Source organism: Vombatus ursinus, unplaced genomic scaffold (genome assembly GCF_900497805.2).
Source record: "Vombatus ursinus unplaced genomic scaffold, bare-nosed wombat genome assembly UNPS02015175.1, whole genome shotgun sequence".
Lineage (NCBI taxonomy): Eukaryota > Metazoa > Chordata > Mammalia > Diprotodontia > Vombatidae > Vombatus > Vombatus ursinus.
In genome coordinates, this window is record NW_020954953.1 from 8,408,990 (window position 1) to 8,432,452 (window position 23,463).

At 38.4% G+C, this 23,463-nt stretch overlaps 2 protein-coding genes and 1 pseudogene across 4 annotated transcripts in view; 1 reads left to right on the forward strand and 2 right to left on the reverse strand.

Moving 5' to 3' along the window:
• LOC114031410 (mas-related G-protein coupled receptor member H-like) overlaps positions 1-12,687 on the reverse strand; it is a 41,260-nt gene extending 28,573 nt beyond the window's left edge. Inside the window, exon 1 of the mRNA XM_027846473.1 lies at positions 12,558-12,687. The gene's annotated coding sequence lies outside the window, so the exon portion shown is untranslated. The remainder of the gene's footprint in view (positions 1-12,557) is intronic.
• Positions 457-22,707, forward strand: LOC114031411 (proto-oncogene Mas). 3 transcript variants are annotated; one of them, XM_027846474.1, is made up of 2 exons: positions 457-640; positions 21,269-22,707. In XM_027846474.1, the coding sequence occupies exon 2, from the start codon at positions 21,337-21,339 to the stop codon at positions 22,312-22,314; it is 978 nt and encodes a 325-aa protein (XP_027702275.1). In that variant the 5' UTR covers positions 457-640; positions 21,269-21,336; the 3' UTR covers positions 22,315-22,707. The 3 variants fall into 3 exon arrangements, with proteins under 3 accessions (XP_027702275.1, XP_027702277.1, XP_027702276.1); XM_027846476.1 differs by lacking the exon at positions 457-640 and adding an exon at positions 3,400-3,422; XM_027846475.1 differs by lacking the exon at positions 457-640 and adding an exon at positions 9,926-10,186.
• LOC114031412 lies at positions 4,686-5,346 on the reverse strand (annotated as a pseudogene).
• Positions 22,708-23,463: the final 756 nt, after the last annotated feature.

The window sequence follows — 23,463 nt, forward strand, 5'->3', positions numbered from 1 at the left end:
ACAGACCTAGTAGTGGTATTACTGGATCAAAGAGTATGTATAGTTTAGTTGCCCTTTGGGCATAGTTCCATAAAGACACAATACCATTGAGGAATAAAAATCAAACTTGTCTGGAGACTGATATGGATGCATAGGAATTGACCATTTTTTAAATGGTCAATTTTAGAAAAGAACAGAAGAAAGGATAGGCAACAAAGGTGAATATTAAAGAGTGGCACAGTCTTGTAAAAATGGTGTCAAGAGCACTAAAGTTCAGAATGAGCTAAGACCAATGAGAGAAGCTAAGGGCAAAAAAAGGGCTGTTGTTGTGTCAACAATATTGAGAGAAAAAAAGAGAATCAAAGAAGGGATTGGACCGTTGCTTGGGGTGATTGGAATTATGAAAAATGACAACAGTGAAAGCAGAGCTAATCAGCTGTTATTCTTTTTCTGTTTTCTCTCTCACAAAGGAGAATAACCCTTAAACCAGAAATAACAGAACAAAATGACTAGAAGGGAGTTGATACCCAAGATAAAGAAGGACTTTGATGAATTCAAGTTCCTGGGCCCAATGAACTATGTCCTCTCATTGTGAAAGAACTGGCAGATACTGTTGCTGAACTCACTAATGATATTGGAAAGATCACAGAAAGTCAGAGAGGTAAGAATGGGAGAAGGTCAAATGCTGTTCTAATTTTAAATAAAGGAAGAAGAATAATTTTCAAACTATAGACTAACAAGCTCAACTTCCATTTCTGGGGAAATTTTTGGTCGTTCTCCAGAGAGAGCTAGAGAATATCTTTAAAGGGAAAAGTCATTACAAAGAACCAGCTGCAGACATGATAATGTTTTTAATGAAATCAACTAAAATTGTAAGGCAAAATAGCACTTAAATATAAAAGTTATGCCACAGTGAAGCCAATTTGACAGCTAATATAGTTTGAATCACAAAATGTCAAGCTGCTTTATTTGCTATCAGAAATTAAAACAAGTGAAATCTCTATTCCCACACAAATTTGGGGTGAATATATTTTCCAAACTCAAATTACAGTTCCTGTAGTGTTTTTCGGCCTTTGATGCAAATGCTAAAGGAATTTCTATGTTTTAAAATATCTATTTAACCGTGCAATTAAGAAGCGTCTACATAAACTTCAATTGGAAGTGACTGATTTGTAATTGAAAATTAATTTGTAGTGTAATGACATGCCAAATGGGCAAAAGGTGCAGTGGATAGAATGCTGGGTTTGGAGTCAGAAAGACTCCTCTTCCTGAATTCAAATGTGGCTTCAGACACTTACAAACTGTGTGACCTTAGGCAAGTCACTTAACCCTGTTTGCCTCAGTTTCCTGAAGCAAAATGAGCTAGAGAAGAAAGTGGCAAACCACTCCAGTATCTTTGCCAAGAAAACCCCAAATTTGGTCATGAAGAGTCAGACATGACTGAAATGACTCAACAATGACAGTGCCAAAAGGCAAACATCGAGATAAGAATCTAATAGAATTCTCTAAATTCTCTAAAAGCAATGAATATACTCAACTAAAATTATATGATCATGGACTGATATCCATATTTGGCAATACTCATTTTTGTGAAAAGACATTTTCAAAGATGGAAGATATAAAAATCTCATTACAGATCAGCATAAACAGATGAACATTTGCAATCAATTTTAATGATAGAGAACACTTTGAACATAGATAAAATGTTATTCCCCCAAAAGAATTCTATTCTTCTCATTAGTAGACCAGAGTTACAAAAAAATTGTAATCAATTATTACTATTGTATTTTGAATTTCATCAATAAGAGATTTGTAAAAACTTGTTTTCTCTCTTGTTATATAGGAACCTACACAATATCCTTGATTTTGATTCACAGAGTCTCAAATATTTACTATCTGTCCCTTTACATAAAAGACTTGCTGACCCTTAGACTTAGAACATTGGGCTGAATCTAAGAAGATGAAATTCAATATGGATTAAAGTCTTGCACTTAAGTAGAAAAAATTGACTTCACAAATGCAAGATGGGGGAGACATAGATAAACAGTGGTTATTCAGAAGGGGTGCTGTAGACTCCAAGCTTAACATGAGTTTGAAGTATGACGTTTTAGCCAAAAAAAGCAAATGAGATTCGGACTACATTAAGAGAGGCATAGTCTTCAGACATAAGGAGGTGATAATCCCTCTGTGCCTCATCTCAGGGACTGTGTTCAGTAATGATGGTACAGTGGATTGAAGACCTGAGTTCAAATCCAGCTTCAGACACTTCACTGTGACCTTAGGCAACTCATTTAACCTCTCCACCTCAGTTTTCTCATTTGTAAAATAGGGATAATAATAGCACCTACCTCTCAGGGTGGTTGTGAGCATAAAATGAAATGGTATTTCTAAAATGCTTTGCAACATTCACAGCACTAACTAAATGTCCAGAGTAAAAGCAGTCAGGGATCTTCAGCAAAGGGCCTTGGGTCCGTGTTACATGAGATTTGGTTGAAGGAATTGCTTCTCTCATGGAAAAGGGGAGACTGTGGGGGTGGGATGAGATGGGAGAACATAATAGCCGTTTCTCAAGGGCTAGCAGGTAAAGGGGGATTAGAACTTGTTTTGTCTTAACAGCAGAACCAGAAGTGATGCCTGGGAAAAGGGGAAAAGGCTCATTTAGTAGGTTTGATGTCAGGAAAATATTTCCTAACAGTGAGAGCTGTCCAAAAGTGGGCTGGCTTTCCTTGAGAGGTGGTGTGTTCTGTCTCTTTGGACATCTTCAGGCATAGGCTGGACAACTATTTGTCCAGTGTGTTATAGTGGGCATTCCCTTTCACATAGGGGTTCGACTAGATGGCCTCTGGGTTCCTTTCCAATTCAAATTCTGGAATTTTGCAAAAAGCCTGTGTGACTGAGAAGGGCTCTTAAAGCCTGTAAGGCTGATAGCAATTTGTCAACATCCTATTCTCAAGAGCTTATTCTTAGCCAGGTCTGTGTCAGGTGAGGTTTGAAACCTCTTTTAGAGCTGAAATGCTTGTGGCCTGCAATGTTCTGTTCATGTAGACAGCTGCTGCATCTCTCTCTCTCTTTTTCTGTGCGAAAAGAAGAGCAGCTAATAATTTCTTGATTTGCCTTAATGATAATTTCCTCTGCTAAACGGCAGAGAAGCCAAGAAGGGGAAGTTCTATTCTGGTCAGATTCTCACCAGCAGGAAGTAACTGGTTGCCAGAGCAGAGATGATCAGAATCTTGTGGGGAAGTGACCATTTTGTCTTAAAAAAAATTTTTTTAAATATTTTATTTCTTTCAGTCAGCAGAAATCTGCCTTCTCACTCTCCCCACTCCCCATCTACCCCCAAATGAGAAGAAAAGAAAGACAAACCCATTACAAACACATAGTCAATCAGAACAAATTTCACATAGTGTTTTCTCATTCTACACTGAGTCCTTCTTTATTAGGAGGTGAGTAGCATGTTTCATTATTTTTTTTTCTTTCTTTTTTTTTTTTTAAGGCAATTGGGGTTAAGTGACTTGACCAGGGTCACACAGCTGATAAGTGTCAAGTGTTGGTCTGAGGCCAGATTTGAACTCAGGTCCTCCTGACTTCAGGGCCAGTGCTCTATCCACTGCGCCACCTACCTGCCCCAGCATGTTTCATTATTAATCCTCTGGAATCTTAGTTGGTCATTATGCTGATAAGAGTTCCTTATTCTTTTAGAATTTATTTGCCTTTTTCATATTGTTATCATCATAGAATTGTTCTCTAGTTCTGTTCACTTTACTATGCGTCAGTTTATACAGGTTTTCCTAGGTCTTCGTGAAACCATCCCCTTCATCATTTCTTACAGCACAACAGCAGTCCGTCACATTTATATGACATAACTTGTTCATTGATTCCCCAATTTATGGGTACCCCTCAGACTCCCATTCTTTGCCACCTTAAAAAGAACTATAAATATTTTTGTACATCCTTAGAGTTTGCTTTTCTTAGGACTAATTTCTTCCTTAATCTACCTTCCTTCTAATTCCTTCTCCCTCCTCTACAAGGAGAAAATCAAACATTTGAAATGTGTCTGAGAACTCCACTTCTCTATATTGGCCACATTAGATTTCCGAAATATTAACTGGCTTTATTCCCCAATATTAAACATAAAAACCACATGGTTTTTCATATATAAACATATATTTCTATATGTATAACATTTAGAAATATAGAAATCCAAATAGAAATAGTATAAACCTTTCCTGAATCATAAACAAAAATGATTTGGGGGATAGCAAGGATGGCAAATGAGCTGCTGTGTAAATTCTAGGATGAGGCAAAAAGTTGGAAGACTGGTTAATTCTCCTTTACTCTGTTTCAGGAATATATTTCTATGTATGTTTTACATATAGAAATATAGAAATTCAAGTAGAAGTAACATAAACCTGTCCTAAATCATAAACAAAAATGATTTGGGGGACAACAAGAATGGTAAATGGGCTACTGTGTAAATTCTAGAATGAGGCAGACAAATTGGAAGGCTGGTTAATTCCCCTTTCCTCTATTTCAGGAATATATACATATATTTCTACATATTTCATATATAGAAATGTAGAAGTCCAAATAGAAGTAACATAAACCTGTCCTAAATCATAAACAAAAATGATTTGGGGGACAGCAAGGATGGCAAATGGACTTCTGTGTAAATTCTAGAATGAGGAAGCCAAAAGTTGGAAGGCTGGTTAATTCTCCCTTCCTTCCTCTGTTTCAATTTCATCTTCCTTGGATATTTGACATCCATAGTGTCAAGTAGTTTCTCAGGGATTGTATTAGTGTGCTGTCTTTGCATGGTTCTTCTCTTACTGTATCAAGTCCAGAAATGGCTTTGCCAAAAACCATCTTCACAAGGGAACAAGCTTTCTATGGGGAGTTCAGGATCTTAGAAGAGAACAAAGCATCAGACTCAATTGTATGGGATGCAATGGTTGTATCTCCTTTTTGCTGATTTAAAATACTTCTTAATAGACTTGTGATTGATCTAGTACTAATCTCAGCCAAGTATTAGTATTAGTCTCCTTTCATTTTTCAAATTAAAAACTTTGCTTCCACCTTGTAAAGCGTTAGGAATTAAGAACTTTCCCAACGGAGACAGCACATTGTTATAGATCACTTAGCTTGGTTTCAGTTTTCTCTCTGTTTTCGTGCCCATCTGCTGTTTTTTTCTTAGCATCTTCCATCTTTTGCTTAACACTTGATGGACCTTCCAAGATGACTTCTAGGCTCCTACATTTTTGTAAGTAACAGATAAGATTCTTCTCCTCATTGAAACATTCAGCTCCTTACGTAGAGACATCATGTGGGCTTCCATGTCTCATATCTTTCATCCTGCTTATCCAGTTTGGCTTTCTGTGTGAGTATTTTGTGCCCAGAATGAGTTGTGACTGGCCAGAACGAGGTTCAGTGAACACTGGGGTGGTTACTCTTTGAGGCAGATCAGCTAACCAGTTCTAGATCCATTTATAATCATACTTTCATCTAACCTAGTGGTTTCCAAAGTGGGGGCATGACCCCGAAGAGTGTGTGATCAACCATTCAGAATGTGGAAAGATGGGTTGCATCCTACCCTTCCTGAGATAGCCAGTCATGGAACTTGTCTCCATCATAATCACACTTACCTTTTTCTCATTGTGGCCCAGTAGTCCCCTCTTTGACCTCCTCCCACTCCTAGGCAAGCTTTCAACTTGCTCCTATTTGGAGTTCAACCTCTTAGGGTAGTTAAAACATTAACTGCTACTCTGTATCTAACTGCTACTGTATCTACAGTAGCAGCATAGGTGACACTGTGAAAATTCTGCTTCTTTCCTCATCCAGCAGGTATGCACAAGTGCATGATCAGAAGAATTTGGAGACCACTGATGTAGCTCCCATAGCTCCATTTTTTTTCCCACAAGAATAGCCTGAGTGACTTTGTCAAGTGCTGAAATGCATGTAAACAATATGAAATGATTTCCCTGTTATACCTGTCAAAAAAAGAAATGGGTTCATTTGAACAAATATGTAAAGGGCTTTCATGTGAAAAAAGGAATAAATTTATTTTGTTTGATCCCAGAGAGCAAAATCGGGAATAATGCATGAAAGTTACAAAGACATCAATTTAGGCTTGATATCAGAGGGAAAGTTGTTTTTTTTTAATCAATTAGAGACAACCAAAAGCAGAATAGACTGCTTTGGGAGTTATTTTCCCTTCATTGGAGGTCTTCAAGCAAGGCTGAATGACTGCTTGTCAGGCATTTTATATTAGAGTTCTCTTTCTTGCTATTGGCTAGACTAAATGTCTGCTGAAGTTCTCAAATTCTGGGATTCTGGGAACTTGGACACTGGAAGGCCTCAGACTGGACAAAATGCTGACCATGAAGTAGGAATTGGTATGTTTTTGATCCTTACCAACGATACCCATTAGTGCTCTAAATTAATATTAAGATAAGTGAACAGGACAAAAAAATCATTGCCTGAAGGAGCCAGACAAAGGTTGTTAGAGTGAAACCTGAAACAGTTTATAGTCACGAGTTCGTAAGACCATAAATTTAGTGTTAGAAGCAACCTTAGAAATCATCAAACTCAGTCCCTTAATTTTACAGATAAGATAAACCAGCAACAAGTAGCAGATGCAGGATTTGAAGCCAAGTCATTTGGGTTATTTCCACCATACCAAATTGTGACTAAATTAGTTGTCATGCACCATGAGGCTACACTCTGCTTAACATTAACTCTGGAGACAATCACCTTTTTGAAAAAGAGATCATACTAATTTGTAATGTTCCTTCTATCTCTTAAATTCTGTTTTATTGGCCTCCTAGTCTGTAATCTTTTGCCCTTTAGTTATTGTCCTCACCAGCATGGATAACTGCAATCACTGTTGTTTTATGAGTCAAATGCTGGAGTATTCAACCTCTCTAACCTTTCTATAACAAAGTGAGGTGATCCAGAAGGAAACTAAGTGAGGATGTCCATTCTAAACAAAAACATGGGAAGGTATAGAGCTTGGTCCTGGAACAAAGACCCTCTTCAGGAACTAAAGTTGAAAAGATGAGTAAGACAAAGATGACATGAGCCAGTATCAAAAATTATAGCTATCCCTCTCTGCCTCTCCCACCCCCCTCCCCCAATAAAAGAGAGTAAATCTGTAACAACTATAAGCAGAGAAATAGGGAAAAATGGATTTTCTACAAGGAGTCCATGAATACCTAGAAGAAATGAAATAAGAGATTAAAAAATGAAATAAAAACTCTCGAGGAAAGAACTAAGAGAATAAGTAGTCTGATTTAGAAGGGGGAAAAAAGGTCAGCCTTATCCAAGATACGCACTTTTTGAAATCAATGACTCCATGATCAAATAAAATAATATTTGTAAAGCACTTAGCACAGTGTCTGACACATAGTAGGTGCTATATAAATTCTTCCCATAAGACAAATATTAGAACAAAATTTAAATATTTTAAAAATAGAAGAAAATGTAAGAAATCTGATATCAAAATCAACTGACTGAGAAAAAAGGTTAAGGAGAAATAATTTAAGAATCATTGGACTTTTTGAAAACAATTATTTTTAAAAAGTCTGGGCACTGTATTCCAAGAAATCACAAATGAAATCTACCCAGATCTATTAGAACCTTAGGGCAAAGTAAAGATGAAAAGCATTTATCAATAACCTCCTGAAGGAACCCCAAAAGGAAAGGTTCCATGAATGTCATAGCCAAAATCCAGAGCTCCCATATGAAAGAAAAAATATTGCAAACATTCAGAAAGAGGCAGTTCAAGTACCAAGGAACCAGTCAGGATCACACAAAATCTGGCAACTTCTACAGTAAATGAGCAAAAATCTTCTAAAAGATTTCGTATCTCTCACCCAGATTACCACTTGTTCCACTCGCCCTGAAAAACTTCTAGATAGAGGCCTCTTTAGATATAGGACAGGATGACAAAAATATTCTAAAAGACAAAAGACATGGACTTATCACCAAGAATAACTTAACCTGCAAAGCAATGATGATGCAAAGACCAATTTTGTCTTCAGAGGACCCACAATGAGACGTGTTACCTGTCTCCTCCAAGAGCTGGGTTGGATTCCATTATGCACATTATTAGACATGGCCACTGTGTGGTTTAGCTTTCCTTAATTATTCTTATTTGTTTAAAAAAAGGTGGGCTTTTTTTTTTCCATTTCTCTTGTTTTTTAAAAATTACATTGGGGGAGGTATTGAGAGGGAGGAAAGGGTTAGTAATAGTGACATCCTCCCAAATTTAGGGTCATTGCTTAAAATACACATGAAAGAACAGAAGAACTCTAGAAGGAAAAAACAGACAAATAGAAAAGTTTTGAAAAGAATGTACGTTGTTTATTATATACTTTAAAAAAACAAAAGCAAGCAATATCAAATGGAGATTCATGGTTTCATTAAAATTCCTCTTTTGTGTTCAAATTTGTATATATGGAAATGTTCTTTTTGTATGCAAGTTCAAAATAAAAAATAAATTAATTTAAAAACTTTAAATAAGTGTTATGAGACCACAGATGTGGAACACTGCCTATAATATTAGATTTTTTTAAATATGTTGGTTAATTTTCTCAAATTTTTTTCAATTTTTATTCTTTATAAGAAAGGTAAGATAAAAGCAAAACATGTCTATAAAATTCCATTTAAAAATAAAGATTAGTGAGAAAGATAATTCTATCTAGGTATAGCAAGAATTTATCTAAAATTTTTATCAAATGCTTTACCAACTTTTTCTCCATTCAGTTGTATTACTGTAATTATTGAGGTTAAAATTTAGCTGTTGTGCAATATCAAAATTGCCATGAAGCCTGAGGAGTCTATCCAAATGTTCTGACCCTTTAGTTAAACAGTGATAGTTCTTAACTTGCTAAATTTAAAGCCTAGTTGGAGACCCAGGGTAAATGGCCCTCCTGTTCCCCACTTATGAATGGCTTTGCCAATGATAGCTCATAAGGCTACTTCCATAATCCCCTTTATCTTAGGCAGTGCTCACCATATTTGCTCTTTCTTTTGCTAGACAGCATTGGAAGGATCAACATTGCTTGTAGATGTGTATAGTGTGTGTGTGTGTGTGTGAGTGAGAGAGAGAGAGAGAGAGAGAACATCCCTCCTGTCCTATATCTAAAGAGGCCTCTATCTGGAAGTTTGTCAGGGCGAGTGGAACAAGTGGTCACCCGGGTGAGAGATGCAAAGCATGCCGTCAATTGAGCAGAGTGAAGCAGAGCCTAGTCCTGCATTTTTTGATTCTTATTTTGACAAGTTATTCTTGTTCAGTTCCAGCTTAACTGCTAAATGATTCAGTGGGGATAATGAGTAGGTCTTGGAGGCAGAAGACTTGGGTTCAAGTCCAACCACTGCCATATACAGGCTGTTAAATTTTGGGTAAATCAGTTAACATCTCAGTACTCCTAAGCAATTATCTGAGGCTTTAAATTGCTAGGAAGGTGCCAATCTGCGCTGGCATTGGAAGTTCTTCAATGGGAGCTTCCTAAACCAATAAAATCATGGGTCTGGCCCATTCTTGCTAAATAAATGCTGATCTCTGTTACTTCTGCCTACTGAGAAACTTCCAATTTTGGGAGTACCCGCTAATTCATTGTCCTGAGCCAAAGCCCCAGTGACCTCATCTTAGTTACAGTTTTGGTCCCATCACACTGGAATGCAGGGGAACACAGATTGCTCTTTTCCACAAACTCTCCTTGACTCTCTTGGCCTTTCTTTTTGCTCTCCCTTTCCTACCACTCGTTTCCACCCCTCACTGAGAAAGATGATTACTCACAAAGACAATTCAAGCACAGAAATAGCCAACCTATTTGTAGCTTAAATGCTGGCAGTTTTATTTTTACAGAATTGCTGTATTCTCCCTAAGTATAAATCATTATCTACCACAAATGAAACTCAAGTTCCATCTGTAACAGTTCCTGCCTAACTAGTGGTGCCAATTAGTCACAAAAACAATTGTCACCTTCTACTACCCACTCAAGAAGGGAGGGAAAGAAAAAAAGAGATTCATTTCACCCAGAGTTTCCATTGCTTACTATTGGTCACTCTCTCCTCTTAACCGGGTTGCCACTCCAGCTTCCAGCTGGTCTTTTCCTCTTTCACCCTCTGGCTAGGATTGTACTAACCAATCTCTGCTGCCAGTATGGACAGACTCTTCTGTTCTTTTAAGAGTTGGTAGAGCAAACTGGTAAGTCGATCAGTTCTGTTGACTTAAATAATGACATCATAGGCACTCTTGCAGTTGTAAGCTCTGCCTAGGGTTTCACAGCCCCAAGAGGAACAGAATGAATCTTTCACAAAATCTGGATGGTCTTTCATGCCCTGAAAAATAATTAAATGAAAAGCAAGAAAGCAGGGAAGTTCTTTCTGTCTTTCTTTCTCATTTCCCCTCTCTTTGTTCTTCCCTGCCTTCAGTGTCTCTTCTTATTTTTTGTAACTGCCCCCCCATATCATTGCCAATTTGCCTGTTATTTTTATTGTATCCTCATTGTCCTCTGCGTATATGTATGTGAGTGTCATATGTGTCTGTCTCGTCCCTATCTGCATTCGGGAGTCTTCCCTTTTGTCTTGTAGCTTGCCTTGTTTTGATGATTCCCCATGTTCAGTTTCTGCATTTTCTCTGAGAAATGCCAACTGCTCCAGTGGACAGGACTCTCACTTACCTGGAGGAATAAGAATCAGGTACCAGAAGTGTGTTCCATGAGTTTGTGGGACTGACTTGGCTAATTTTGACTCTATGTGACACAGGCAGGTTCGGAGGCATTTGGAGTTCCCCAATTTGGGCTTGGGGTTGAGCGATTTTAGGGGCTGGCTTTTCCTTTTTTTATTTCCTTCTTTCTATAGGAAGACCAGAATAGCAGGTCTGTCTTCCCATTCTTTTGTGTGTGTTTGGTCTTGATTATTATGGAAAACAAACTGAAGAAAAGTGATTTCATAGATATTTGTTTACCATAGAATGTGGACTTCCCTTCTCCCCTTTTTTATATCTGATCCATTCTCTAGGTCATGTGCTGCTTCTCATGCTGTTGACTTTGTCCACTGGCTTATGATCGGTTTGAAGATAGAAGGAAAAAGGAGAAATTATCTTTTTTTGGCCATTTATTATGATTCTGGCCCTTCTTATTATTTGCTCTGAGACAAAAGTGCTCTGATATTCTACCCATCACCCTCAAGGGGATTTGAATTGGGTCTAGTTGCCATTTAGTATATTGGCAGAGGGAAGGTGATAGGAAAAGGAGAAAAACTTACATTTAAGTGAAGAGACCTTAGTTTTCTGATTGTGTAGGAAGAGATCTGAATTCTGACTTTAGTGTTTGCTCCCAGGAAGAAGTTTCCAGAATTAGGTAGATAGGAGAATGCTCAGAGCACCCTGATATAGCCTTAACTGCTATCTCCTACCTCTTAGCTAACTAAGTGGTTTTCCTAGTATTTGTCCAATGGGGCACTTTGCTCTTACAGACTGCATTGTGCATATGGTAGCCAGAAAAGAGAGATGGGAAGGAGCTGTTTTTCTCCTGTTGAATTTTGCCCTTCCTATTAACATGTTATTAGGTCATTTATCCCTTCGTATTTCATATCATAGCGATTGGTCCCCAGCTGGCCCTCACTGGGGTTTGAAGCAGGTCCATTTTCATATGTCACTCTCTCCTTCATACCTACTGCAGTTTAGTGTGAAGATTTTCCCTCAGATGTGTCACTGAATGATGCCATTGGAAGCATAGCTTCTGCTGATAAGCGTGGGACCATCTGCTTGGCACATCGCAAATATTTTCAGTCGTGGGAGAGCAGCCCTTTATTTCAGTAGAGAAAGGAGGCTCCAGCCACACTTCAAGAAGAGGCTGAGGTTGGAGATCCTCTGACTGAAGGGTGGGGAGGAGGGGAAATCTGCACCCTCTGGATGGATGCCCCAGAATGCTGAAGAGGATCCTTCCCATGGGAATCTCTGGACCCTCCCATGAGGATAACATTAGTAAGTCTCTCCTCCTATTTTAATCATTCAGGTGTTGTCTTTTTTTTAACCAGAGAAAAAAAGAAAAACTACCATTCAGAGAACTGCTTCTGTGCTGGTCACTCCGTCACGTATGAGATGTTTGCTTGTTGGGTGTGTGTTGTCAGTAAGCTCTCTCAGTTTCACACTGTTATTTTGGAGTGCTTTGTCCTTAAGTGTTAGTTGTTTTGGGTCAGATGTTTTATACCTTCCCCAACCTTCCTTGAAAATTGCCATTAGGCAACTTCTCGTTGATCCAGGTCAGGAGGTGAAGGTCTTAAGATTAAATCTTGGTTGGTGGAGTCTCAAGTTGTAAAAGCGGCTTTCTAAATAATTCCTTTCTGGCCAGGTGTTTGGACTGATTCGGGGTTGGGGGTTGGGAGAGAACTGTTGCTCCCTTTGCCTCCCCATCCCTCAATGATATTACTAGGGAAAATTTTGGAGTGTTGACTTGAACAAAGTGTGCAATAGCACATGTGAGGGAGAGAGTGTGATGTGTGAGGAAGAGTATTGAATTTGGATTGGAGATGAGTTCATGCACCACCAGTATGACCTTGGGCAAGTCACTGACCTTTAAAATGAGGGGACTGGACAAAATGGCTTCTGAGGTTTCTTCCAGTTCTCGATTTGTGAACCTGTGATTTCTAGGCTCCCGTCCAGCTCTAAACGGATGATCAAAGAAGAGCAGAGTTTGCTCGGCATCTCTCTCTGCTTTCAGACACAAGGCATCAGCACTAGCTCTGTGGTTGAAAGAATCAGAAAAGCAATCATTGAGGACAAAGTTTCTGATAAAAGAAGTTTCTGAGTCTTAATCTTGAATGTAGGCATCTTAGTGATGCTGACTGGGCAGGGTGCCTGGGGCTGATTTAGGCCATTCAGTGCACAGCATGGGAGTTAAGAATAAGAGGTTGACATTATAGGGTTAGGTCCAAGAACTGGAGACAGGTTTCTGGAGCGCCCCTCTCGAACTGTTTTCATTTGGTTTGGTTTGGTGTGTTAAATGAGGATCCTGAGGCAGCATGGGATTTGGGAGGTCAGTAGCGTGGAAGTATTGGAGGGGAGTAGCTAGCTTCTTCAGTCTCCACGGAAAACAGCAACAACAGCAAACTTTAGAGAGACTTTCACTTGAATTATTTTCACTAGTTTTGTCTACTCTTTCTTGTTTCCCCTTTTAGTTTCTTTCTGGCTGAAAAGTAAATATAGCCTACACATCTGCCAGGGCACAACCCGATCAAACTTTAGTTTTAAAAGAAATATTCATACCTAACTTCCCTGCATATCGAATAATTTTCATAACCTGGAATTTCATATATATATATATATATATATATATACACATACATATATATACACACACACACACGCAGACTCATACATTGGCAAAGTGCTCTATAATCTCTCTTCTTTCATCTTTTAAAAAATGTTTTCATTCTATTATTTTTACAAAATTTTATCAATTTTTTAATAGCACAGTCATTTGCTGATATACCCCCCCATTATACTCTGACTTGTAATAAAATCAATTATTCCAAACCAGCTGAAAAAAAATGACCGTGTCTAGCAGTTCATGCAACATTCTGCTCTACCTCTTTCCCCAAAGAATTGTGTTTCATCAGTGGACATTGCAGTTAACCTGTGTTCTCTTGCCTTTTTGTGTTATTTGTATTTACGTTATTAGTCACTGTGCATATGATACTCATGGCTCTGCTTAGTTCTGCCCTATATCAGTTCATACAAATCCTCCCATGTTTCTCTGCAATTCCTCATATTCATTTGTTTTTTAGAGACCAATACTATTACATTACAGATGTATATCTCAGTTTGCTGAGTTATTCCCTTGTCATGGTATGTCTTTGTATTTTTTTTGGTGAGGCAATCAGGGTTAAGTGACTTGCCCAGGGTCACACAGCTAGTAAGTGTCAAGTGTCTGAGGCCAGATTTGAACTCAGATTCTCCTGACTCCAAGGCCAGAGCTGTATCCACTGCGCCACCTGGCTGCCCCATGTCTTTATGTTTTCTTAAAACTACTCTGAGAAATATGTCTTCAGAAGTATTATCTCCATGTTATCAGGGATGAAATGAAAAGGAAAGACTAAATTACCCAAACAAGGACATGTACTCCATAGCCTGGGTAGAATTAGGCCCTAAGAAGAATCAGCCTTAATACACAAAAGGTAGCTGACTATATATTATTTGAGGGCCAAAAAGGTTCCCTTAGTCCAAAATCATCCCTCCTAACCAGGTGTCATGTTGCCTAGAATTCTACCATTAATATGAATATTTGTGTGTGTGTGTTAAGAATCCCCCCTCTTAAAAGCTTGGTGGTCCTGATTTTTTTTGTTTGTTTATTTGCCTTTTTGGTGAGGCAGTCAGGGTTAGGTGACTTGCCCAGGGTCACACAGCTAGTAAATGTCAAATGTCTGAGGCCACACTTGAACTCAGGTCTTCCTGACTCCAAGGCCAGAGCTCTATCCACTGTGCCACCTAGCTGCCCTGTGGTCCTGGTTTAAAATGCAGATATCCTTAGGAGAAGTAGCTTTTGGAGTTACTAATACCATAGCATGAATTAATTTATCCTTGTTCAGAGACACCAAGGACTGTATGAAAGAGGAAGAGGAATTTTCAGGAAGAAACTATGGAAGTCTTAACAAATAAACCACCTGCTTTTCCCCCAGCGCTCTACGTTTCTAAGAGATTGCTTAAGCTCAGACTTGATGAGGGGCAGATGAAATGAGATTCATTCTTCTTGTTTTCTGGGGGCAGATGCTATCTTACTCTTTTTTTAGTGTACTCACCTAAAAGGATTATTCTGGTGAGCTAGTTCACTGAGTAGTGTGGTAGAAGTCACACTCAGTCTGAGTTCAGGAGGGACCTGTGTTTGAATCTCATCTCTACAATAACAAATGTGTTCAGTTGGGGTTTTTTTGTTTGTTTTGTTTTGTTTTGTTTGAGTAGTTTGTGACTCTTTGTGACCTTATTTGGGGTTTTCTTGGCAAAGAGACTGGAGCAGTTTGCCATTTTCCTTCTCCAGCCCATTTTACAGATGAGGAAACTGAGGCAGACAGGGTTTAGTGACTTGCCCAGGATCATGTAGCTAATAAGTGTCTGAGGGCAGATTTGAACTCAGGAAGATGAGTCTTCCTGACTCCAAGCCTGGCACTCTATCCACTGTACCACCTAGCTGCCCTACAATGACTAATCCTGTGTACCAGATTCTTTGGTCCCTATCACTTCTCTGTACTGTGATTGAGAACTTTTTTGTAACTGAGTTATACTATGTGGCAGGCAGAAAAAATGTATACTTCAGCTCCCTACATCTCTATAATTCAGTCACAACCTAAATTCCTCAGCCTCCTTAAATTTGGCCTTCCATTCGTCTCTAGGTCCTATGTAATGGGAATGTGCTTTCTAGCATACTTATTCAAATAAAACTCTACAGCAACAGAAATTGCAGAGCCTGTAAGAAGGGAGAGTTGTTATAAAAGGATTTTAATCTGTATTCTAGTCGTAGGCATGTGACAAATTGGCTGAATCTCTGATTCACACATTAGAGAATTATTTTAATTAATGATTGTTCCTAAATTTATGCAAGTAGGTTTTTTTTTTTTAATATTGGTTCCTCCAGGGGCATTTTGAGTGGGTCTGCTCTCTGAATGCGACTGACTGGTTCTTGAAGCAGACAGCGTTGCTGTTCATTATAAGATTCATTATCATTATCAGGTTCATTATCAGATCACTCCTACATTTAGTCATAATCTGGTATTTTAACAACAGGCAATTCATTCTTTCAGTTTCCTGTCCCCTTTTCCAGTAATGTCATTGTCCAGCAAAGCTGTTAATGCTATCAGACTATCATGATATGAGGTCAATCTGGGATGGCTTTAATTGGTTCCTATACAAAGCTTGATGGACTGAGCTATACTTATTAGGCTTGATATTGATTGATAGTTAAGTCAGATGCTGACTGGTGACTCAGGAATAGTGAAGGATGCTTCATTTGTTTCTTCCTCTTTCCCATTTCTTCTTCCTTTCCTTGATTAGGTTCAAGAAACTTTAAGGAAGCGGGATGAGTATGCTACCTCTCTAGAAATGCTGGAGCATCATGGGACATTAATTATTTCTTTAGTTTACTGCTTATTCTTTGCCATTTCCATTTCATAAGGATCTGAGACAATGGTATATTGATGAATTTTTAATAATCCACTCTCTGGGAAAAAATTTTTTAATTTAATCTGCATCATTAACATTTTCTCTGTCACTTTATTAAATCTTGTTAAGTTAAAAGAACAGTAAGTCAAGCCCTTATTTGTAGTGTTTGCCAATTTCTGAGGTGTAAATGTTCACATTGAAAATTTAGCAACCACCTCTTGCCTATTCAACCTGGATCTAGCACATCCCTGATGGGGAATGACTTAATACAAGAATTATGAGGGGGCATTGCATCTGGAACATGGGAGGTTATAATCAGGTTGTAATCTGTCCTAGTCATATCACATTGGCAATCTAATGTTGGGTTTGAGGAATGTCATTTTGAAACTTGAAGGGTGTCCAGAGGAGTGTAGCCAGAGTATTTTGGTCTAGTCCTCAAGATCACGCCAACAGTGTCATATGAGAAAAGGGGAACTTTGTTGTTTGTTTGTTTTTTCCTTTTTCTTTTTTGGTGAGGCAGTCAGGGTTAAGTGACTTGCCCAGGATCACACAGGTAGTATGTGTCAAATGTCTGAAGCTGGATTTGAATTCAGGTCCTCCTGACTCCAAGGCCAGAGCTCTATCACTGCACTGCCTAGCTGCTCCGTAAAAAGGGTTTTTTTTTTTAATCCTAGAATGGAAAAGACTTAGGTGTAAGGTGGATGAGTGTATGGTGGGTTAGCCTCTCATCTGAAGGGCTGTTTTGGAAGAAGTATTAGAAGTGTTCTGTCTGACCCTGGAAGAAATATCTAGAAGGAATGGTAGATGTTATAGAGAGATTTCAGCCCAATACAAGTGTTGTCTTACAAGGGAATGGGTGATCTTATTAAGTATATTAGTTTCTTGGAGCTTGGTCAGACATTGAAGACGCCAAGGTCATCCATTGCATTCCGAGCTATCAACAATCATTTTGACTTTTATCCTGCCACTGGACTTTGACTCAGGAAGAGAAAGTAAGGCTAATGATGTTGTGCAACTTTGCCTCACTTACATCCCATTCGTGAGCAAGTCAAGACATCACCCGATGAAATGAAGGATGAACAACAACAACAAGACAGGCTCATTTTCAGAAGCGAATGGAACATGTAGAGGGTATTTAGCTCAATTGGTACCTGAACAAGAATTCACTCTATCACCAACCCTACAAATGACCATCAACCTTTGCTCAAAGACCTCCAGGAAAGAAGAAACCATTATTTACCAGGCAGGCCGTGCTACTCTCTGATAGCTTTAATTGTTAGAAAGTTTTTCCTTACATCAAGCCTCTGTGTAGCTTCCTCCCTATTGCTCCAAGTTCTCCCCTCTAGGGCCAAATAAAACAAATATAATACTCCTTTTACATGCTAGCTTTCTAAATATTTAAAAACATTCCATCACTCCTCTGTCACTTAGTAGTTGTACAAGTGACAGGGCAGCTAAGTGGTACAGCAGATAGAGTGTTGAATTTGAAGTCAAAAAAACCTGAATTCAGATCTTTTCTCAGACTCTTACTCAGTAAACCTGGACTTAATCTCACTTAACTTGTCTCAACCTCAGTTTTCTCATTTGCAAAATGGGGATAATAATAGCACCTACCTCTTAGGGTTGTGCTGAAGCTCAAATAAGATAACATGTGAAATTCTGTGCAAATGTTAAAGTGATATATGTATATACACGTGTATGTGTGATAGCTATTATTATTGTGTGATTTATGAAAGTTGCAACCTCTCTGGGTTTCAGTTTCCACATCTGTAAAATGAAGGTTAGGGTTAACTTAGAGCCTACTTTTTAACCTAATAGTTTTCTATTTAAGTTATTAAGAGTTACATTAAAAAAAAGTAAAACCGGTACCGAGGTTCAGACTTATCAAAAGCTGTATTTCATTATAATTTTATAAAAAATTAATTATTCCATACATTTTAAAGACTTTAAAAATAAAGACAAAACAAAGTTGTATTTGGATATACAAAATATTTAAAGAAGTTATACTTAGGGTTTATGTGAAAAAATTTAAAGATAAAAGATTGACAGAAATGGTGTTTATCATTAAATGTTATACAATGATTATATGTTTCTTAATGAATAAAAAGGATAATATGGTAGTGTTGCATAGGGGATAGAGTGCTAGATTTGGAATAAGGGATATCTGGGTTTGAATCTTGCCTCTCATACTTATAAGCTGAGTTTGTTGTTATTTTTCAGTTGTTTCAGTTGTGTATGACTATGACCCCAATTGGGGTTTCCTTGGCAAAGATACTGGAGTGGTTGCCATTTCCTTCTCCAGCTCATTTTATAGACGAGGAAACTGAGGTAAAAAGGATGAAGTGACTTGCCCAGAATCACAGTGTTCATAAGTGTCTGAGGCTAAATTTGAGCTCAGGTCTTCCTGACTCCAGGCCCTGTATTGTATCCACTGTACCACCTAACTGCATTCCCATGTGTTATCACATTTCTCTAAATCTTAATTTTCTTAGCTGTAAAATAATACTTACAATATTATTATATATTTGGTCCTTATTTATCATATATAGTATTATAGTAGCTTGTAAGATTGTTATGAGGCTCAAATAATTTAATATATGTAAAGTGCTTTGCAAACCTTAAAGCATTATCTAAATGTTAGTTATCATTATTATAAGGATAATATTGACAACATTATGTTAAAAGAGGAAAAAGTAATTGTGTTAAGAAATTGGCCCTTAAGCTGACTTAGTTCAAGAGCCAATTTTATGAACAAAGGGGTCACACCTTTCCTAGTCCTACTAAAGTAAGTTTGTCAAAAAATATTAAATGTAATAAAATGTATATAAGGACATCTAGTACATCATAAAGATAAAAGTTTTTTTTTAAATACGCAAGAAACAAATTACTTTGAGAATTGTACCCTGAGCTTGATTTGACAGCTTTGAGAGGTTACCATAGCCGCTCCTAAAATTTGGTACATCAACACTGTACGTTGTGCCATTTGTAGAGTTATACTTTCACAAGATTAACACTTAATCATACCATGAGTCAAGGGAAGAGGCTCAGACTTAATGATTTCAGTCTTCTCTCTGACTTGTGATTAGAAAATTTTTTCAGTCCTTTTTATACCCTTGACCATTGCTCTATGTGTCTTCAAAGCATCCTAAAGATCACACTCAGTAAAACTTCGAGGTGTGTGGAGCTGGGGTGACATGTTTTTCATAGCCTCCATAATGCTCCTGGTCTCTTTGTAAATCAACCTGGGGCAAGAGAGAAGGAGTTAGGCATAGCCAGCACAGCTAGCAATCTCTGCTCTAGATTATAGAACCTGGATCTAGAGCCTCGAGGAAGGAACTTCTGAGACCATCTAGCCCAATCCATCTATTTTATAGATAAGGAAGCCTCAGAGTCTTAGGGAGGTTAAGAGACTTGCTTAAGGTAATACAGATACTAAGTGTTAGAGACAAATGTGAACTCAGGCCTTCTGACTCCAGAGTTGATTCTTTTGTTCAGTATTCTTGTTTTTATTGTGTTTTTCCTGTCAGCCACAAAATCACTGATCTCCATACATTTATTAAAGCACTAGTTCAACATAGAGGCTTACAAATAACCATCTTCTAAGATTAAAGTAAGGGTCAAGCCTCCTAAATGGCTGTGTGTTGACAGCCTTCTTTTCTATCATTGCTTCCAGGTTAATTCTTTGTTAAATGTCTATCAGCAGTGTTCTTGTTTTGTTCTCTTGGATGTTTTCATCTATATGTTATATATTTCTGAAAATATATTCTGCTTACACTTACCATATGTTACCTAGGAAGTATGTTTGAATACAATAACCAGCTCGACTAGGTGCCTTCATAAGGGATATTTCATATCTAAGTGCTTTTAGCTGATTTTCTTTTCTGTGATTTTTTTCTTCTAGCTTGGTTTGTTTTTAGTATACTAGCTTTCTTAAGCATTAATAAAATAGCTTACATTTGGAAAGAAAAAACAATTTTACTGTGTACTCCCTCCTTATTGAGTATTACTTTTGACTTATGTTTTGTGAGGTCAGTTGAGTTCATCTCAGTTATAAAGGCAGAAGAAATGAGATATAGGAAGGTGACTTGACTTTCTTTTCTTTTTTTTTTATGTTGTATTGATTGATATATTTTTGTCTTTATATCAACTTCATTTCCAAATAGATCCCCTCTTCTACTGCCCAGAGCACTATCTCCTTAACAGAGACAAAAAGAGAAAAAAATTGAAACATTTTCTGCAAAACTAACCTGTATATCAGTTGAGTCTGAGAATATTTGTAATGTTCCACAGCCATAGTTCCACCACCTCCTCTTCAATGAAGAGATGGAGGTGCATTTTCTCATCATTTCCTCCCAGCCAAGTTTGGCTATTATACTTAGCATTCAGTTACTTCCTCCCTCCCTTCCTCCTTTCTTTCCTTCCGTCCTTCCTTTTTTCTTTTTTTCTTTTTCCATTCTTTCAATTTATATTGTTGTAGTCTTCATGAGTTTTATTTTGCTGATTCTATATCAATTCATGTGAGTCTTTTTGTGCTTCTCTGTAGACAATTGACTTTCTCAGAGCTAGACAGAAAATTTTGGCTAGGAACTGAACAGTTCTCAACCTAGTGCTTTTTCTTTCTTTTTTTTTTTTCTTTTGCAATGGTCACTCATCCCACTGCTGATTAATATAGGAACTCTGGCCTGTTTTGTTTCTGACCTGAATTGGTTTGCCCTTTCTAAAGCAGCCTGATTTCTCCCTTTCCCCATGTGCTCTCTTCCTCCCACCCCGCCCCCCAGCTCCATCACCCCTGCCAAGGACTTACTACCATATTGTTGCCATACAGTATGGACATTGGATCATCTTAGCCTATTGCAGCTCAGAACCCCCAAGTTCAGCTTCAGCCTCCCCAGTAGCAGGGATTGTAGGTATGTGCCACCATGCTGGGCAACTTGGTGTTTTTACTATGCTCCTTCTGGCCCTGATTAAATATGTTAATATAGAATTCCAGAGAAAATGGGGATCATGAAAGGTCACCAGATTGGCCTTCCACATCACTGCCATTCTCAGAAAGAAATTGTATTGCCTCTCTTTAAAAAGGTTTATAGCATACATGTTATAACTATTCATATTGAATTTCTCTCTCCTGTTCAGACTCACTGATTGCATGGCATATTTTTGGACCCATTCACAGAAAAGAAGCCCTGCTCTAAGACTTCCTCATGGATGAAGCAAACCTCACATCATTTATCCCTGAAACTCTAGGGAACACTTCCACCAACAGGAACACATCTACAGGAGATGTGGATCGGAAAATCCCAATTGTGCACTGGGTCATCTTGAGTATCTCCCCACTGGGCTTTGTTGAAAATGGAATTCTCCTGTGGTTTCTCTGTTTTCGGATGAGGAGAAACCCCTTCACAGTCTACATCACCCACCTGTCTATTGCCGACATCTCTCTGCTCTTTTGTATCTTTATTTTGTCAGTTGACTATGCTCTAGATTATGAGCTATCTTCTGGGTATTATTATACCATTGTCACATTATCAGTGACCTTTCTGTTTGGCTACAACACTGGCCTCTACCTCCTAACAGCCATCAGTGTGGAACGTTGTCTCTCAGTCCTGTACCCCATCTGGTACCGATGTCACCGCCCTAAACATCAGTCTGCTTGTGTCTGTGGCCTGCTCTGGGCTCTTTCTTGCTTGGTGACCACAATGGAGCATGTCATGTGCATTGACATTGGAAGAAAGGGCCACTCCCAGAGTGACTGCAGAGCCGTGATTATCTTCATCTCCATCTTGAGCTTCCTCGTGTTCACGCCTCTCATGGTGGTGTCCAGTGTGATCCTGGTGGTGAAGATCCGAAGGAATAGCTGGACCTCTCATTCCTCCAAGCTCTACATAGTCATCATGGTCACCATTATCATCTTCCTCATTTTTGCTATGCCCATGAGACTTCTTTACCTCCTGTACTATGAGTACTGGTCGACGTTTGGGAACATGCACCATATTTCCCTTCTCTTCTCTACCATCAATAGCAGTGCAAACCCTTTTATTTACTTCTTTGTGGGCAGCAGTAAGAAGAAACCATTTAAGGAGTCCTTAAAGGTAGTACTGAACAGGGCTTTCAAAGATGAGATGCAACTAAGACGCCAAGAAGACAACCCTGATGCTAGTGCTGCTGAGACTGTGGTCTGAAGCTCAGGAATTTAATCATGGGGATTTATGCTGCTTGAAGTTGCTGCTGGGGAAGCAGATATTTCCTGGACAATCCCTGGAATGCTTTTTAAGCCCATTCTAAGTATGGCATAGCAGGTGTCCTTACCAGATGCAGGTGTATGGTTGGATTGGTACCATGTACGTAGCTTCTGGAACTGCCTACACCTGCGTCAGGCCTGTATTAATTTACCCACCACAACACCTTCTCTTTCCTCTAAAGTTTTGTGACAGCGTTACCCCCAAGGAGCTGTAAAAAAGAGTTACAATTGAAACATTTACAAATATTCCCAGAAAAATAGCAGAAGGATATGTTGGAACTTGGATTCTTTTACAATAGTAAAAGAAAAAAAAGACTTAAAAAACCCAGCTTTATCATGTGCACATTCTTTATTATTTTAAAAATTTTATTTATAATAAATTTTTTTTCCCTTATAGCACTTAAATCCAATGGAGAAGTATATCTCTATTGAAATCCTGTGCAGCTTCTGCAATCTTGAACTGATAACTCTTGATACGTTAGGCAATAATCTTAGGGTAGCATGATGTAATAGATAAATGGATGGCCTTAGGACTGAGAAAGCCTGGGTTTAAGTCCTATCTCTGACATATTCTAGTTGTGTGAACATGGGCAAATCACTTAACCTCTCACTGTCCCAGGCAATCAATCATCTAAGACTATTAAGTTACAAATGAGTTGTTGATCTCTGCTGGTGGAAGGACTTTCCACACTGGGAGTTTCCACAATGATAAGATTCGGGGGAAAACGATTGGGGTATGCACTTCCTCCCCCCCAATTACTCTCAGAGGAAGAAGACGGAACTTTGTGGCTTCTTTTGGAAGAAATCTTGATTTAAAGAATTGTCTGTATTTTTGAGTCCTTTGTGTTGTATTATAAACATTGATGAGTAGAACTGGATACATCCATCCATGTTAGTGAACCAATATCTGGACTTGCCCCTGTGAAATGATTTTTCATTCATTGAAACAGACTTTTTTCTCAGAGCCAGTTTCCCTTGAGCTCTACCTCTCTAAGACATTCTCTTGCTATTTTTTCTGGACGAAGTCATGTGGTAGGGGAGGGTGCATGGGAGTATCATGGGAAAATGATGTTGGTAGGTCAGGAAACAG

What these genes read in the sequence shown, in the direction of transcription:
- LOC114031411 (XM_027846474.1), top strand. Translation starts at nt 21,337, where the DNA reads ATGGATGAAGCAAACCTCACATCATTTATCCCTGAAACTCTAGGGAAC.